This window comes from Agelaius tricolor, unplaced genomic scaffold (genome assembly GCF_023055355.1).
Source record: "Agelaius tricolor isolate 1412-34295 unplaced genomic scaffold, bAgeTri1.0.p SCAF_17, whole genome shotgun sequence".
NCBI classification, from domain to species: domain Eukaryota; kingdom Metazoa; phylum Chordata; class Aves; order Passeriformes; family Icteridae; genus Agelaius; species Agelaius tricolor.
This window is the reverse complement of record NW_027269277.1, coordinates 5515352-5530333: the sequence shown is the minus strand read 5'-3', so window position 1 is coordinate 5530333 and position 14982 is coordinate 5515352. Positions and strand designations below refer to the sequence as shown.

The window sequence follows — 14982 nt, the reverse complement described above, 5'->3', positions numbered from 1 at the left end:
CTGATGCCAATCTGGCTTTTGGGGTGTGTTTAGGATGGATTTTGGGTGTTTCTGGGATGGTTTAGCAGGAGCTGATGCCAGTCTGTGTGGGGGTGCCTGGCTTCCCCCAGTCCCACAGGTGCCCTGTCCCAGCCATGCCCCTTTCCCGACCCCGCAGCACTGACGATGCAATCGGACTTTTTTCCACGTTTTTTTAAATATTCAGCTCACAATAGCAACTTTTCCTGCTGGCTTCCTCTCCTGTGGAAAGGGCAGGTTTGTCCCTCTGCCTCCAGAACAATGGGTGCCTTTGTGTTGGCCCTGTGCAATTCCCAAAGCCCCGGCATTCCCAGAAACACAGATGGATGCAGGGCGATAGAGCCTTATTGTGCTCTGAAACCATGGTGATGAGCACGCAGTAAATACTGGACATTTCCTGGATCCTGGAGCACAGGAGACTGTCCCAGAAGGAAAGGCTCACCACAAAGTGCTTGTTCTTACTGATTTCCCTCAGAATTTCTCTGTGATTTCCCCCTAAGTGGGAGAAATTGGGAATAATGTGGTGTTTTAATATTTGGGGATAAACTCATACCTTTCCTGGGATGTTGCTGTCAGTGTTTGTTATTACTGTGATAAAATTAAGACTGCAGCTTATTTACATATCCTTATCTCTGTGTTATTCCCAGGCTTATGATAACAGGGATTTGTTTTGGTCTTGTCCCTAAAAACCCAGAGTGGCGTCTAGGTGCTGGTTCCAGCTCTGTTCCAGCCCTGGCACAGGTTTGTGCAGGGAAGCTGTGGATGCTCCTGGAAGTGTCCAGGGCCAGGGTGGACAGAGCTTGGAACAACCTGAGCTAGTGGAAGTTGTCCCTGCCCATGGCAGGGGGGTGGAATGGGAAGAGCTTTAAGGTGCCTTCCAACCAAAACCAGTTTATGATTCTGTGATTGTGCTGAAGCCCAGAATTCCTCCCTGAGCTCTGCTATGTTGCTGTCCCAGTTGGATGTTAAATAGGAAAAGCTGGGAGAGGCCCAAGCCCAGTTGTGTGATACCCAGGGTGAGGAATTACCCTGGTTCACAGGGATCACAGTGGAATAATGGTTGGTGTGTCCTAATCCATCCACAACCTCCCTTTGCCCCCTGGCTTCTTCAGCAGCCCTTCCAGCTGGGATCTGGATTGTTCCAGCAGGAACTCTGCTTCATTATTTGGAAGTTTACAAAGCTGTGATGAGGTGCTGCTGATCTGGTCCATCCCTGGAGCTGCTCTGGGGGTGTTTGTCCTTCCCTGGTTGGGACGAGGCCGTGGGGTGGCCACTGGGAGATCTGGATTTGCTGAGGATGAGAAGGAATTCTCTGGTCATTGTCACCTCGGTGGCACTTTCAGACACTTGCCCTGACTGCACTTGTGGGTGGGTTCTGAGCTCCCAGGGGCTGTGCTCAAGCTTGACCAGAGCTCAGCTCCTTTTCCAGCTGCACTTTGAGCAGCCAGGGCCGTTATTGGAAGTGGCTGGTGGTTCCGTCTGAATTCCACTCCTGAGAGCCGGGGGCTTTTCGGAACGCCCCGGGTCACACACTGAGCTTCAGGAATCTCACAGAGTTCCTTGTGTTACAAAACAGGGCCAGCACTAATGAGAGGAGAACAGATGTTTCAGAGGGGCAGGAATGTGGCTGCAGCTGAGCCATGAGTGCAGCTGAGCTGCACTGAGCGCTGGAAATGCCGGACTCGTCTGGAAGCTGCTGCTCCCTTCTCGCAGCATGAGAGGCTCCATTGTCTCCCTGCTGGCGGATTTGCAGCTCAGCTTTGATTTCAGTGGATAAACCCTCAGCCAGGGAGGTTCTGCAGGCTCAGCACGTGCTCCAGGCCCATCTGGTCGCTCCAAGTGGAGGAATTGCTGTGGAAGTGGATCAGATCTACCTGAGCCCCCCGTCAGGTCCTGCCCTTGCCACCACAAGGATCCTCCTCCTGCAGATTTTGGGATGAATAAGCTTGTTTTTCTGTCTGGGGATCTCATAATCCATACAAATATCTCCAAAGGGTGTCAGAGGATAGTGCCAGGCTCCAGGACAAGGGGCAATGCCCATAAGCTACAACGCAAGGAGTCCCACTTTCCATGGAGGGAGCACAGCCCTGGAACAGCTTCCCAGGGAGGGTGTGGAGTCTCCCTCTCTGGAGACATCCCAAACCCACATGGGCGTGTTCCTGTGTCACCTGCTCCAAAGGGAGACCCTGCCTGGGACTGGATGATCTCCAGAGGTTCCGTCCAACTGTTCTGGGATTCTGTGAACAGCCAAACTTGGAGCTGCTGCTCTGGTGGTGGCAGTTGTGATTGTCCTCCCTGTGCCCTCTCTGGGCACTCACTGGAACCCTCTTGGCTGTCACAGGGCGGCTGCACCAGCCCAGAGCTGCAGAGCTCCAGTGAGGAATTCCTTGGGGAAAAAGCTGTGAATGAGGCTGGGGTTGAATGTTTTCATGAGGGCTTTGTTGGCCGTGATGTATGGAGACATTGTTGGAGTCATATCTGATCCCACTAATTCCAGCAGGATTTGGGGAAGTGCCTTAATTGCTTTCAATAGATAAATGCAAGGGTTGGCTGAGCCAGGCAGTATTCCCTGTGTCCCAGCTGCTGCAGGGACTTCACTTGAGCTTCCCAAGAGTGGCAGAGTCTCTCCTGGGTTTCCTTTTCTCCCATTTTTTTCCCTTCTTTTTCCCTCTTATCAAATTCGTCCAATCCTCACAAGAGTGATGGAGTCTCTCTTGGGTTTCCTTCTTTTTCCCCCTTCTTCCCCTTTTTTTCCCCTCCTTTTCCCGTGTTTTTGGATTCATCCAGCTGTAAGTATGTGTGGATGCATACGGGCAGATCCTTGGATACAGATCCTGCGTTTTTCCATGTAATTAATCCATCAGTTCTCAGGCAGCTGCTCAATGCCATGGAGGTTTTCCATCCAATTAGGCAGGATTATGGATGGGAGGAGGAAAAACACATCAAGTTCTGCAGGGATGAGACTGTCGGAGAGGTTTCCTCCCACCTGCCCTCGATTCCTTATGGATAACCACGGGAAGAGCTCATTTCAACATCCAGCAAACAATTCGGGAGAGCCTCTCGTACTCCCACTTCAAACCTTGCTGCTGCCCCACTTGGGAATCATTTCTGCTGGAATTCATGACATATGTTCGTTGTTTATCTTAGTGGGATGTGACTGAAAATGTCAGAGTGTTTTGTGTTAGGCAACAACCGAATAAAACAAACAAAATAAAAACACAGCTGTAACACTACGCTTCAAATTGTTGGATTTAAATATGTGGGATTGATAAAGGAAGCAAGAGGGGTGCAGTGGTGGATAGAAAATCAGCCTGGTGACTCCAGCCAGCAGCCAAAAAAAAGCCTTGGGATCCTCAAATTAGGACTGGGAATGTTCTTTGTCAGCTCTGCGCTTGGAATCCAACTGAAATGCCTGAAGGGAAGCAAAAGGCACATCACATCCTCCTTCCAGAGCCAGCCAGAGGGTGGAAAATGAAATGTGATGGCCACAGGTTCTGGTGTGAACCCCAGGAACTTGGCTGGGACTGGTGATGAGGGAGCAGAGCTGAGGAGGGCGGAGATTCCTGTTTGATTGGCTTTTTGTGTGTCTGAGAAGGCAGTGCAAGAGGATTTTGCCAGCAACAGTGGCTCTGGAGTTAATTGGGAGCAGGATTTTGTCTTTGCTCGTGACCACATTTGTTCTGTGGTGTTCTTGCACCTACTCAGAGGCTGGAGCTGTTTTTTTAGAGCCTTCTGGTACCAGCAGCCTGTCCTGGTGCCTTGCCATTGATCCTACAGTGGATCTGGAGGGGATGGAAGAGGTAAATCACCTTGGTTGTTCCTTGTGTCCTGTAAAGCCTTAGAAATTCCCGTTGCAGTGAGCAGGGACACATCTGCCTTGCTCAAGGAAGTGAGGAGGGATTTTCAGCAGAGCTCTGGCTCTTGGAGAGCAGAGTTGAGGTTGTAGGGTGGAGAGAACCCCAGGAGGTGACTGGATCCAGCCTCTCCTAAATGGGACCAGCACTGTGACAGAGGTGACAACAGCAGAGGTGACAGACCTCTAAAGGACAGGTGCTGTTCCATCTTGGTTCTCCTACAATCCTGCACCTGTATTTTTCCTCATGCCAAGATGCCCTTAGGAAGGAGGTACACAGGGCTGGTGGGGCTCTACCTGCTCCAGCACCTCCCTTCAGACAGCACCTGGTGCTCTTTGGGTCCCATCATCCTTCTGAAGGTGGAAAAACCTGTGGAATGCGTGAGCACAGCTAGTTCATCCTGCTCCTTTTGTCCTTTCCTTTTGACCTTTACCTGCAGCAAAAATCAGGTTGATGAGTGGTTGTCCCTAAGGTCTGTCTCTTGTTCACACTTTGGTTCTGATCATCTGCAGTAATCAGATTTTTTTCCCTTGAATGTGATTAAAGATCAGGGTAAACTACATCAAAACCTATTGCCACTATTGGCATTATCTGTAAATGTGAGTTTAACTGTCCTTAGGAGCTTCACCAAATGATTCCCCAAGGAGTCCTGGGTTTTGTCAAGCCAAGCAAAAATCTCTGAGTACTGGCAGGAGAAAAAAAAAACAAAAACTTTCTCAACAGCAAAAAAAACCCTGTTCCTGATGAGATCTTACGTGGTCTGAAGCTGTTTGAGAAGAGAGATTGTGGCTCTCTGGCATCTCGTGTCTCTCCAGGGATTCCAGGGATGAGCTGTGACTTCCCTGCATTTGTTTTCAGCCCGATGAGCTTGAGCTGGGGGCTGGTGTTTGGGATCAGAGGAATGGGGAGGGAGCAGGCTACTGATCCATGGAGCTCCTGGAGCAGCATCTGCTCATCTGGATGACACATGGATGGAGGTTTGTCCTTTGGTGGAATGTGAGGAGAGGAGCAGGGAGGCAGCAAAGGCCACTCTCATCCCTAAGCCACCACATGAGAGATGATTTCCAGCCCTTGGTGCTGGGGCAGGAGCTCCTCTCACACCCTGTGGCCCAGCAGCCCCAGGAGTGACCTCAGTGCAGGACACTTCCCCTGGAGGCACATGGAAAGTCCATCAAAGAGATGAGGAATTGCCTCAAAAATTGCATGGAGCCAAGGGAGTGCCTCAGAAGAGTCCAAAATGAGCTGCAAACTGTCCTTGATCTCCCAGGCTGGTGTAGACTGGCTTTGGGCTGGGGCAGTCCTGCACAGGGCTGGGGGGTCACGAGTGTCACTGTCCCCAAGCCATTTCTGGGGACACAGCAGCCTCTCACTCCACAGTGGGACAGGGCAACACAAAGCAAAGGCTCCTGAAATTCAGGGCTTGTGTTGTGCAGGTGGAGCAGGCTGGGGTGGCCCTCAGATGACTCTGGGAATGGCACGGGACCGAGATCCTACTGGATGAAGGACAGGGAGGGAGCTCTGATGTGTGGGGTGCTGTTGTAGAGCATCTCAATTTAAGGTGTAACCAGGCAAAGACCATTAAGGGTGGCTGTGTTCACACGTGAATTTTAAGGAGTTTTAAAACAAGGTTGAAACAAAAGCAGGAAGAGAAGGAAAAGTGGTGGCTGAGGAAAGCTGGAATGCCCTGGGCTGTGCCCTGTGGACTCACACATCCCACTGTGCTGTTTCATCCTTCCCCTACTTTGTGTCATGAATTCCCTCCCCATTCCCTTACAAAACATATTCTCTGTACTCAGATTTGTTGAAGTTAGTTCTAGTTCACACCCTGGCTTGGGTTCCTCAAAGTGTGGGCAGCACTTTTCCTCCACTCTCAGCAGAGGATCCCCCTTCCTCATCAAAAAGCCACCCTGGGAAGATGTGCCAGAATTCATAGCACAGGATGTGATTTACTTCTGGGATGTTTTCCTAGATTTATCATTTATCATATTCTCTAAATATTCTGCAGCATTAATCCTAAAGCTGTTCTTCAGCAGAATCATTGCTTTCTCTGGAGTTGGTAAAGAAGCACTTTCTTTTTCAGGGAAAAGGGAAAATTTTCCTCTTGTTTCAGTGTTTGTATCACTGACTGATAGTTCAGTAGGGTCCAAGAAGCTTTCATCTGGATAGACCAAATTTCCTGAAAATGTTGAAAACATATTGGTTCCAAACCTCCCCCGAAACCACATGTTCTAGATTAGGCATGTGTTGGGAGCTTTCCCCAGTCCACTGGAATCTGGCATTAATAACCCCACACTTAAAAATATTTGAAAAGCTTTACATTTCTTCTGCCCATGAGAATGAAATGAATGTCACTGCACCAGTGCTGGAAAGGCAAGTGCTGAGTTCTGGAGGTTTTTTGTTCATTGGGAAAACTGACATCCCACATGGCAGGAGGTTCATCATCACCTGGAATCTCAAGGAACACCCAAGCTGCTCTTCCCACCTTTGGTATTGGTAAAATAGGGATGGAGGGGTTGGTTGATGGGTAGGACTTCACCTGGAGTCCTTGAGGTTGGAAAAGCCCTCCAGGATCATCCAGTCCAAGCTGTGACTGATCCCCACCTTGTCACCAGCCCAGGGCACTGAGTGCCACATCCAGGCCTTCCTTGGACACCTCCAGGGATGGGGACTCCACACTTCCAGTGTTTGAAAGGATGTACAAGGAGGCCAGAGGGGGACTCATCATCAGGCATGGTCGTGACAGGACAGCGAGAAATGGGTGCAAACTGAAAGAGGGGCAATTTTTGGACATGTGGAAGGAATTCTTCCCTGTGTGGTTGGTGAGGGGCTGGAATTGATTTCAGTGGAGCTGGGGCTGCCCTATCCTGAGAAGTGTCCAAGGCCAGGTGAGACAGGGCTTGGAGCAACCTGGGCTAATGGGAGGTGTCCCTGCCCATGGCAGGGGTGGGACTGGATGAGCATTAAGGTCCCTTCCAGCCCAAACCATTCCATGATTCTGTGACTTAATGATTTAATGTTTATTTTATGGAAGAGTGAGAAGTGATGTGGTGTTTCTGGATTGCACCAACATCTCATTAATCAACATGATTTTGTCTCTAATCTGTAACTTGGGACGAGGATAATTCCTCAGTACCTCCATCCTCTCCTCTCCCAGGTGGAGGGGACATGGAAACACAGAGGTGCCTCAGTTGAATCACCTGGTCTTGCATGTCCCCACACTTAGGGAAGAAGATTGAGGATGTTCCATAGTAACTCAGTGCTAGGAAACAGGACAAGGATCAATTATTACAAATGAATGCTGAAAACGGGTTGGCACAGTCTCCAAAGGATGGATGGATGGATGGATGGATGGATGGATGGATGGATGGATGGCTGGCTACCCAAAACTGTTGGCTGCTGCCATGTACCTTTCCCAAACTGGATGAACACCTTAAAGACATCACTTGGTGTTATGTTCTGAATCACATTCTGCTGCTAAAACATGGTTGTGGCATTCCATGGCTTTTTTCTACTGTTGGCAACTGGGAATTCCAGCACATTCAGCACCTCTTTAGGTGTATCCTTTGTTTGGCTGATTCCTATAATGGTCAACCTTTTATAGGTTTGATATAAAATCAGCATAATTACAAAGATCTGTTCCCATCCATAAAACCAGTTGGAACTGTTTGGCAGGAATTTAAACTATTTCTTGTTAATCCACACACACAGCTAATAAGGGAATGCAGGGGTTTTTTAATATCCTATTTATATCAGCAGATGTCCTAAAGAAGTTTGGGATATTTCTGTATTTAGAGTAAATCATAGCAGTGTGTAGCGTGCAGAAAGAGAGATTGGAGGGGGAGCAAAGTCAACTCTATTAATCTTGCTGAGAGCAAACATGTCACATGTAATATCCTTGAGTTGCATCACCATCTGGGATTTTTCTGAAGGCCTTGGAATTGGTCCAGCAGATGGTATGGCTGCAGGAGCAGGAGCTGGAACCTGCTCCCTGAAGCCTGGGGAGATGTCTTCTGCTGCTGGCTGGGCCACAGCTGGGGTTTTGTGCACCAAAAACTCATCTCTTGCAAGGGTTTCCCTCAGCTTCAAGTGAGGTGTTTGCATCTGAACCCAAAGTGCTTCTGCTAGAAGGGGCTTGGAACTGTTTGGAGCGGCTTGGAATGGTTTGGAGCCTTCCACGTGTGGTGGCTCTGTTTCGGCTGAGGTCTTTTGTCATCATACAGAGACATCTTTCCTGCTGTGCCTATCCCTCTAGGTTTACCCTTCCTGCAGGCTCGACATTCCCTCCTTTTCTGATGTCCTCCCATTACATTTTCCCAGCAGCTGTGAAAGATCAGCTTTTGGAGGGGTCTAGCTCTGGAGTGCTGCTCACAGCCAGGGTGTCCAGTGTGCAGCATTCCTGTTCCCATCTTTCCTGGGGGAATCCTTCCAGTGATGAGGAATTCAGCTGGTCTGAGTTACTGCAGCAGAGTCAGGAGCTTTTCCTACAGGAGATCCAGGGAAAGGGAATATCTGTGGTAGGAGCAGATCAGGTAGCTGCAATGTTTCCAGCAGCAGCCTTAGTAGTGATGGCTTTGGTGGTTAGGCAAAAATATTACCAAAAGTAACATTCCAAAGGGACTGGCAGGCTTTAGAGAGGCTTTCCAGCCATGACCTTTGACACAGGAGGGCTCACTATGAACCAGAAGATCCCCTCCAGACCTGTGCTTCTCCTTGGAAGCCTTCTCATTCCCAACTCCATGGTCTTGGGGAGCCGTTTGGATGTGCCAGCACTGTTCTTGAAGCCCTCCAGGTCTTCTCCTTCTTTTCCCAGTGGTGCTCTCACCCCTTTCCCAGTGCTGGTGGCCATCAAGGCGAGCTCACTTGCCCACTTCTTGCTCCTTCCAGGAGCCTTTCTGTGAAATTCCTCTCATTTCAATTCATCTTTCTGTATCCGATGATCCAGATTGACTTCACTGTTCCCAGGATTTCCTCAACCTCAACCCTTCACTAAGTGGCAGCAGGATTTCCCTATGTTTTCCAGAGTTATTCCCATTTTAGGATTATGTTTCTGCCTTGCCTGGCTGAGCAGCAGCAGCTGAGCACGTGCAGGTGTCCTCCAGCATCCACCAGAACACTTTATTATTTCCCATATATATATATATATATATATATATATATATATATATATATATATATATATATATATATATATATATTTTATAGGACTGTATATTTTGTATGACTGAATCTCATTCCATGCTTATTATCCTTCAAAGCCATCCAGCCTGTCCTGCTTTCCCAGTCCATTTCTGTATAAACAGCTCTGGCCAACTTCCCTCCCCGTAAACAAGGGGCTGAACAGAGCTGACAACTCCTTCAAGGAGGGTTCAGAGTTTAAACATATATTTAATTCCAGTTGAAAGATGGGAAAAGCAGAAGGGGATGGACTTTCCAAGGTCTGGGCCTGGTTTGAGCTCAAAGGAGAACAGGCAGCATGTGGAAAGGGAGAGGTGGGATTAGTGGGAAGAAGGACAGAGGTCAGGAAGAATAACTGTGCTTGGGTGGCTGTCACAGTCACTCCTGGCAGCTGGGACCACCTGGATCTCTGGGACATTCCTGATGGGTATGGGAAGGGAGCAGAAAGGTGCACATTATAAAGAGGGGAAAAGAGGTGCCAAGGAACAGCTGAGAGGCTGGGTTGCTCTCAGATCCCATTGGGACTGGAATAAATCCTCAACTGCAGCATGGCAAAGTCCCTGAAATCAGGTGTGGGAGCTGTTGATCAGTCAGGTCTTCAAGTGAATCAAGTTTCCTTCTCCATGAAGGTGGCAGGTCTGTAGACTCTGGGGCAGCAGAAGATATCCTGTAATTTGGTTTTTTATACTCCTGGACAGTGAAGGAACCGAGTGGGTACACCTGTGATCCACGTCTTGGATCTGATGAAAAAAACAGGGTTTTCTCTTAGCCATCCTTGGAATCAAGGCCTGCATGAAGCCACAGTAAATAAATGGTTTGCATAACTTGTAGGTATTTAACCATCAGTTGAGAGGTAATCAGTGGGTCAGATATATCATGGAATCCCAGACTGGTTTGGGTGGGAAGGACCTTAACACTCACCTCATTGCCCTGCCATTGACAGGGACACCTTCCCCTATCACAGGTTGCTCCAAGGCCCTTCCAGCCTAGCCATGGACACTTCCAGGGGATGGGGTATCCATTATATTATAATGATATTATCTGTGTGTTCAACCACTGCATTTACCAAGCTTAAATATTTTGAAATGTATTTTAAAATATTATAACAAGTTTAATGTTTAAATATTGGGTTGTGGCCGCTGAAAACCCTGGCAGAAAGGATTTTTTAATTACCATTTTTCTCCTCTGCACATCAAGGCAAGTTTTCAAGCCTTGTGCCTTAACACCTCAGCACCTGAGAGGAATATTGATCTGAAATTTTGGTGTCCCTCAGCTTAGACTCAGTAATTTATTACCATTTTAGCCTAAATGGAGCAGTAGCTCATGAACTTCCCATTTTGAGCAGAACCAAGGGAAATTCTGCTGTATCAGAAGCTTCAGCTCCGTGCTCCAATTAAACCATCCCCCCCTGCTCTCGGGAGGCGAACAGATACAAACCCCAGAGAGACTCAGAAGCTCCCAAGCTTAATAATCCTGGGTTTTTTTCCCCCCTCGTGTCAGGAATACTTTTGTGTCTGTCGAAAGCTCCACTTGCAGATCCATAACATCTCTCTCTGTCGTGCCTGGAACAGATGCGTGTGTTGTAATATAGACTGCGAACATTGACATCCCATGTGGTTCTCATTCCTCCCAGTCATCTTTGAAGCTAATTGGATCCAGCCAGCCCAAATGTGTCTGGCTGGCCACAGCTATTTGTACTTTCACTCTGGTTCTGGTGCTAATGGTGGGATCTATGGAACATGAAATAAACTCTCGTGACTCCGAGGGCTGCCGAGGCACAGCCGCTCGCGTCTCGCTGGGTTGGGATGGGCTGGGATCTTTAAATGGGATTTTTTTTTTCCACTCTTCTAATGTTTTTCAGTGGCTGGTGGCTACAGTGAGGACTGGTGGGGCTCAGAAGTGCAGAATCAGGAGCCTGGTTGTCCAGCCTAAAAAGTTTTGCAATTTGGTGTGGCTTCCTAGTGGTATACTGGGATGGCATTGTTAGGAATCCATGTGTTGTCCAACCTGTGAATATTATAAAAAAAATAGTATAAAAATATTATTTAAAATAGTGAATTAGCAGAAATTATCATTTAGATGGAAGGATCTTAAAACTCGTTCATCCCCATGGGTAGGGACATCTTCCACTATTGCAGGTTGCTCCAAGCCCTGTCCAGCCTGGCCTTGGACACTTCAAAGTTTGGGACAGCCACAGCTTCTCTGAGCAACCAGTGCCAGACCCTCACAGGGAGGAATTTCTCCCTTAAATTATATAAATTATATTACCTCCCATTTCTAGGTAATGTCTTTTACAGATAATGCCTTTTATAGATAATACCATCATTTTCCCATGACCCAACAGCACAGTGTGGGAAAATCAATATTCCTGTTGGAAAGGCATCAGTAAGGTTGCTGGGTAATTTCTCTGGTCCTTTTCCTGTCTTTCTTCTACCTACCTATGGAGAAATGGCTTTTCTGTTGGGAATTTGCCTTTCCCCACCCCCTCAGACTCAAAGCAACCTCATTTCTTTCAATTGGTTATAATTTTATCTCAGCTAAAGGTGATTTCAGTCATTGCTGTGCTAAACCCCAGGTTTTAGAGGGATTTCCCTGATGAATAGCAAGGGAGTATTGGGGGATTTTTGCAGTTAATTCCCATACATGATGAATTCTTGGGGAAGCAGTGGAACATGTTTCACACTTCAGCCTCAGCTCACAAAGTCCTGTCATTTCTCAGCTTCACTGTAAATATTTTCTCTCTGTGCTCAGGAGGTTTGGGTTCCCATTGTTTCAAACAGCCAGTTCAGAATAATTCTTTGCTTTTGTGGTTTTTTAGTGTTTTATTCTTATTTTTAAACAACTTGGCTCACAAGGAGTCAGCAGGGGGTTGGACCAGATGATCTTTAAAGGTCCCTTCAAACCCCAACCACTCTGTGATGCTCTGAAATTTGGATTACTGCTCTCAGCTGAGACCATTCCTGTGCTGCTGCATGGGCCACAAATACATCCATTGTCCACTTGGAAAATAAAATGGCAATGGGGATTTTCTCTGATGAAATTATCACTGAATTTCACTAATTTTCTTTCTTTTTTCCCCTTTGTTAGGTCCAAGTTCAGTGAAAAACAAGAAAAAGGGTAAGTTTGAGTTTTAACTGAATTTTTCTTTCTGTGCTTTGTGAATTCTCTTTGGCAACACGAAGGAGAAACCAATGGCAGCTTCCCTCTCCAGGAAAGGCTGGAATGCACCCACAAGCACCCCTTAAAACTTCCTTAAACACTGAAAGAAGTTAATTACTTTGTACAGAAGTAATCCTGTACATTCTCCAATTGAAGAGTTGAGTTGAGTCAGTACCAAATACCAGGAGCTGTTGCTGTTTTCCAGCCTTGGCTTTCATCCCAGTCCTGCCAACTTGCAGCTTGGATTCTCCTTCAGACCCACCAAACTCAGCATGAACGCATTTTGCATTCTGCTTTTCCTTGTTTTAACCTCCAAATTATCTTTTTATGAGCCCCTTCTGAGTGTTGCTCAGCCCTCAAGGTTTTGTGGATTTCGTGATGTTCCTCAGGCAGTTTGCAGTGGATTGTTGGGATTTGGGTTACTCAGGCAGCCCTGTTTGGGGGGGTTCCTGATGCCATCCTTGTTTCTGTAGGACTGCTGGGAACACTTAGGGTCCCACACTTAGGGTCCTACATGTAGGACACACATTTATCCAGGAGTTTGAGCAAGTCCAAGGACCAAGCAGTCGTGTTTTCCGTGTCTGTACACTGCAGTAGCACATCAAATGGCTTTAATCTTTGGATGCAAACTCCAGAGCCACAGCTGAGGGGTGGGAACAGGCCACACTTAGCAACTTTATTTGTATTTACTCCGAGAAGCAGGGTAAAATTTTATGTTGGAGAAGTTTGTCCTAACAAAGCTCAGCCAGCGTTCAACCAGCCCCACAAATAACAAATGATGGCTGCGGCCTCCAGAGCAGTTCCAGAGGGGCAGGGGGATCTCGTGGAGCTGGATTGCATACAGCTGTATAAAGTAGCCTAATTTTATGGTATTGTCACGTTTAATTCTTTTTAGAGTTCCAGTTCATTGTTTGATGAGTGAGGATTATGGAGAACTCCCTGCTTCTGCCTGCTCTGAGTTTCGGAGCCCGTGGGTACAGACATGGGAGACTTGGCAGGCTTGGATTTGGGTGCTGGGGCCCTCCTTGGAGACCTGATAAGGGAGCTATCAGATAATAAACAGAATATCTTATGTCTTGTGAGGTTTGTTAATGCAGAGGAGTGGTTGAAATGCCTTGAAGGAGGGAAAGGCACAGAAATGTGTGGCTGGGATGAGCGATTGTGTCACTGCTCAAGCAGCAGCTCCCTGAGTAGCAGAGCAGATTTCGGAGGCAGATGAGTTAAACCAGCTGTGATGTGCATCCCTCTCGGGAAGGGAAGCCTGGAGTGACAGCAGCAGCATTCCCAACTCCCTGTCTGCAATCCCTCCTTGGGATGGCCTGGATTGGAGGGATGTCAGTGAGAGGAGTTTGGTGTTGGCAAAACTGACGTGGTTCAAGGTGATCATTTCCAAAGCAGGGCATCATCCTGAAGAGAAGTACTGGATTAGAGGAGGTCTGGATTGTGGCCAGCTCAGGTAGGAAGTCACGGATGCTGATTTGGAGAGAAATACTGCTGTGGAGATTTGTTCCCTGAAGCGTTTTCCCACTTTTTGTAGGATACCAGTGTGGCTTTACTCACCCCTGCTTACTTTAACTTCATTTTCTGCACATTTAAATTATGCCCACAGTTGTCCCACCCTGATGTCCTTGTGCTCTTGCTCCTGGATAGTGGCCATCCAGAGATTCCCAGTCCTGTGCTAAAACAGATGGATTTTTCCTCACACTTCTGTCCATTACAAGGATGGATATTAGTAGAGAAACAAGTACATAAATGTACTCAGAAACTATTCCAACAACTATAATTTCATATCCCAACTGCTGCTGTCATCTAAATATGAGTTTAATTCTGTCCTACTGGGGACCTTGTGGCAGCAATTGAAGAGATTTTGCTCTGTTTATGTTCCTTGGCAGAAAAGCTGCTCCAAATTGTCATTTTAAAAACTGCATCAAACGAACATCAATTTGTCAGGAAAATCAGGAGAGCAGGGACCAGGCTTTCCCTGCAGAGTTTGTTTCATCCCATTCTCTGTATGTAGGAGTCATTCCTGGTGTGGTTATGTCATTTCTCTTCCTTGGGATGTGTGAGGTGTTTGAGGATCATGGTAGGGAAGATTTTTACCACTAGCCTGGTAAAATACTGTGGCTGCCCCATCTCTGGAAGTGTCCAAGGCCAGCTTGGACAGGGCTTGGAGCAGCCTGGGCTAGTGGAAGGTGTCCCTGCCCATGGCAGGGGTGGGACTGGGTGGGCTTTAAGGTCCTTTCCAACCCAAACCAGTCTGAGATCTGTGATTGTAACAGTTCCCCCATATTTCCATCCCTTGGATGGGGTTAGTCCTTCCCAAGGCCCTCCCTCCATCCAAAGCCCAAAATACTGAATTATTTTGAGGCACAAGCAGCATAGGGGCTCCTCCAGCAACACTGGGGAAGAGCTGGAGCTCAGCTCTGAACTGCCCTCTGGAGGAGACCAAGCCATGGGGATCATCTCCCAGTCCTAATCCCGTGCAAGAGGTAGGAAAGATTATCCCTGTTTTCCATCAAAACCCAGCAAACTGAGTAACTGCAGAGTGGTTTGTGTGGACCCAGCCACGGCTGGGTGCATTGGCATGTGCTGTGGGAGCATCCTGACTGTATCCAGAGATCATCCTGGGTCTGTAGGGATGTGACCAGCCCCAGGGCATGGGACTTGAGGACTGACCCCATGCTGAGTGGAGTGACCCTGAGCCTCCATCCCTTGAGAGGCCCTGGAGAGCCCCCATGCCTTGTTTCAGAGTAATTCCCACCAGGAAGGAGCCTGC

At 47.8% G+C, this 14982-nt stretch overlaps 1 protein-coding gene across 4 annotated transcripts in view; it reads left to right on the top strand.

Moving 5' to 3' along the window:
- The window catches only part of EDA (ectodysplasin A), a 61281-nt gene that overhangs the window by 39988 nt on the left and 6311 nt on the right, over window positions 1-14982 (top strand). For all 4 annotated transcript variants that reach the window (XM_071442235.1, XM_071442234.1, XM_071442233.1 and 1 more), the window contains exon 3: window positions 12135-12164. In XM_071442235.1, the coding sequence (XP_071298336.1) occupies window positions 12135-12164 (30 nt within the window). The remainder of the gene's footprint in view (window positions 1-12134; window positions 12165-14982) is intronic.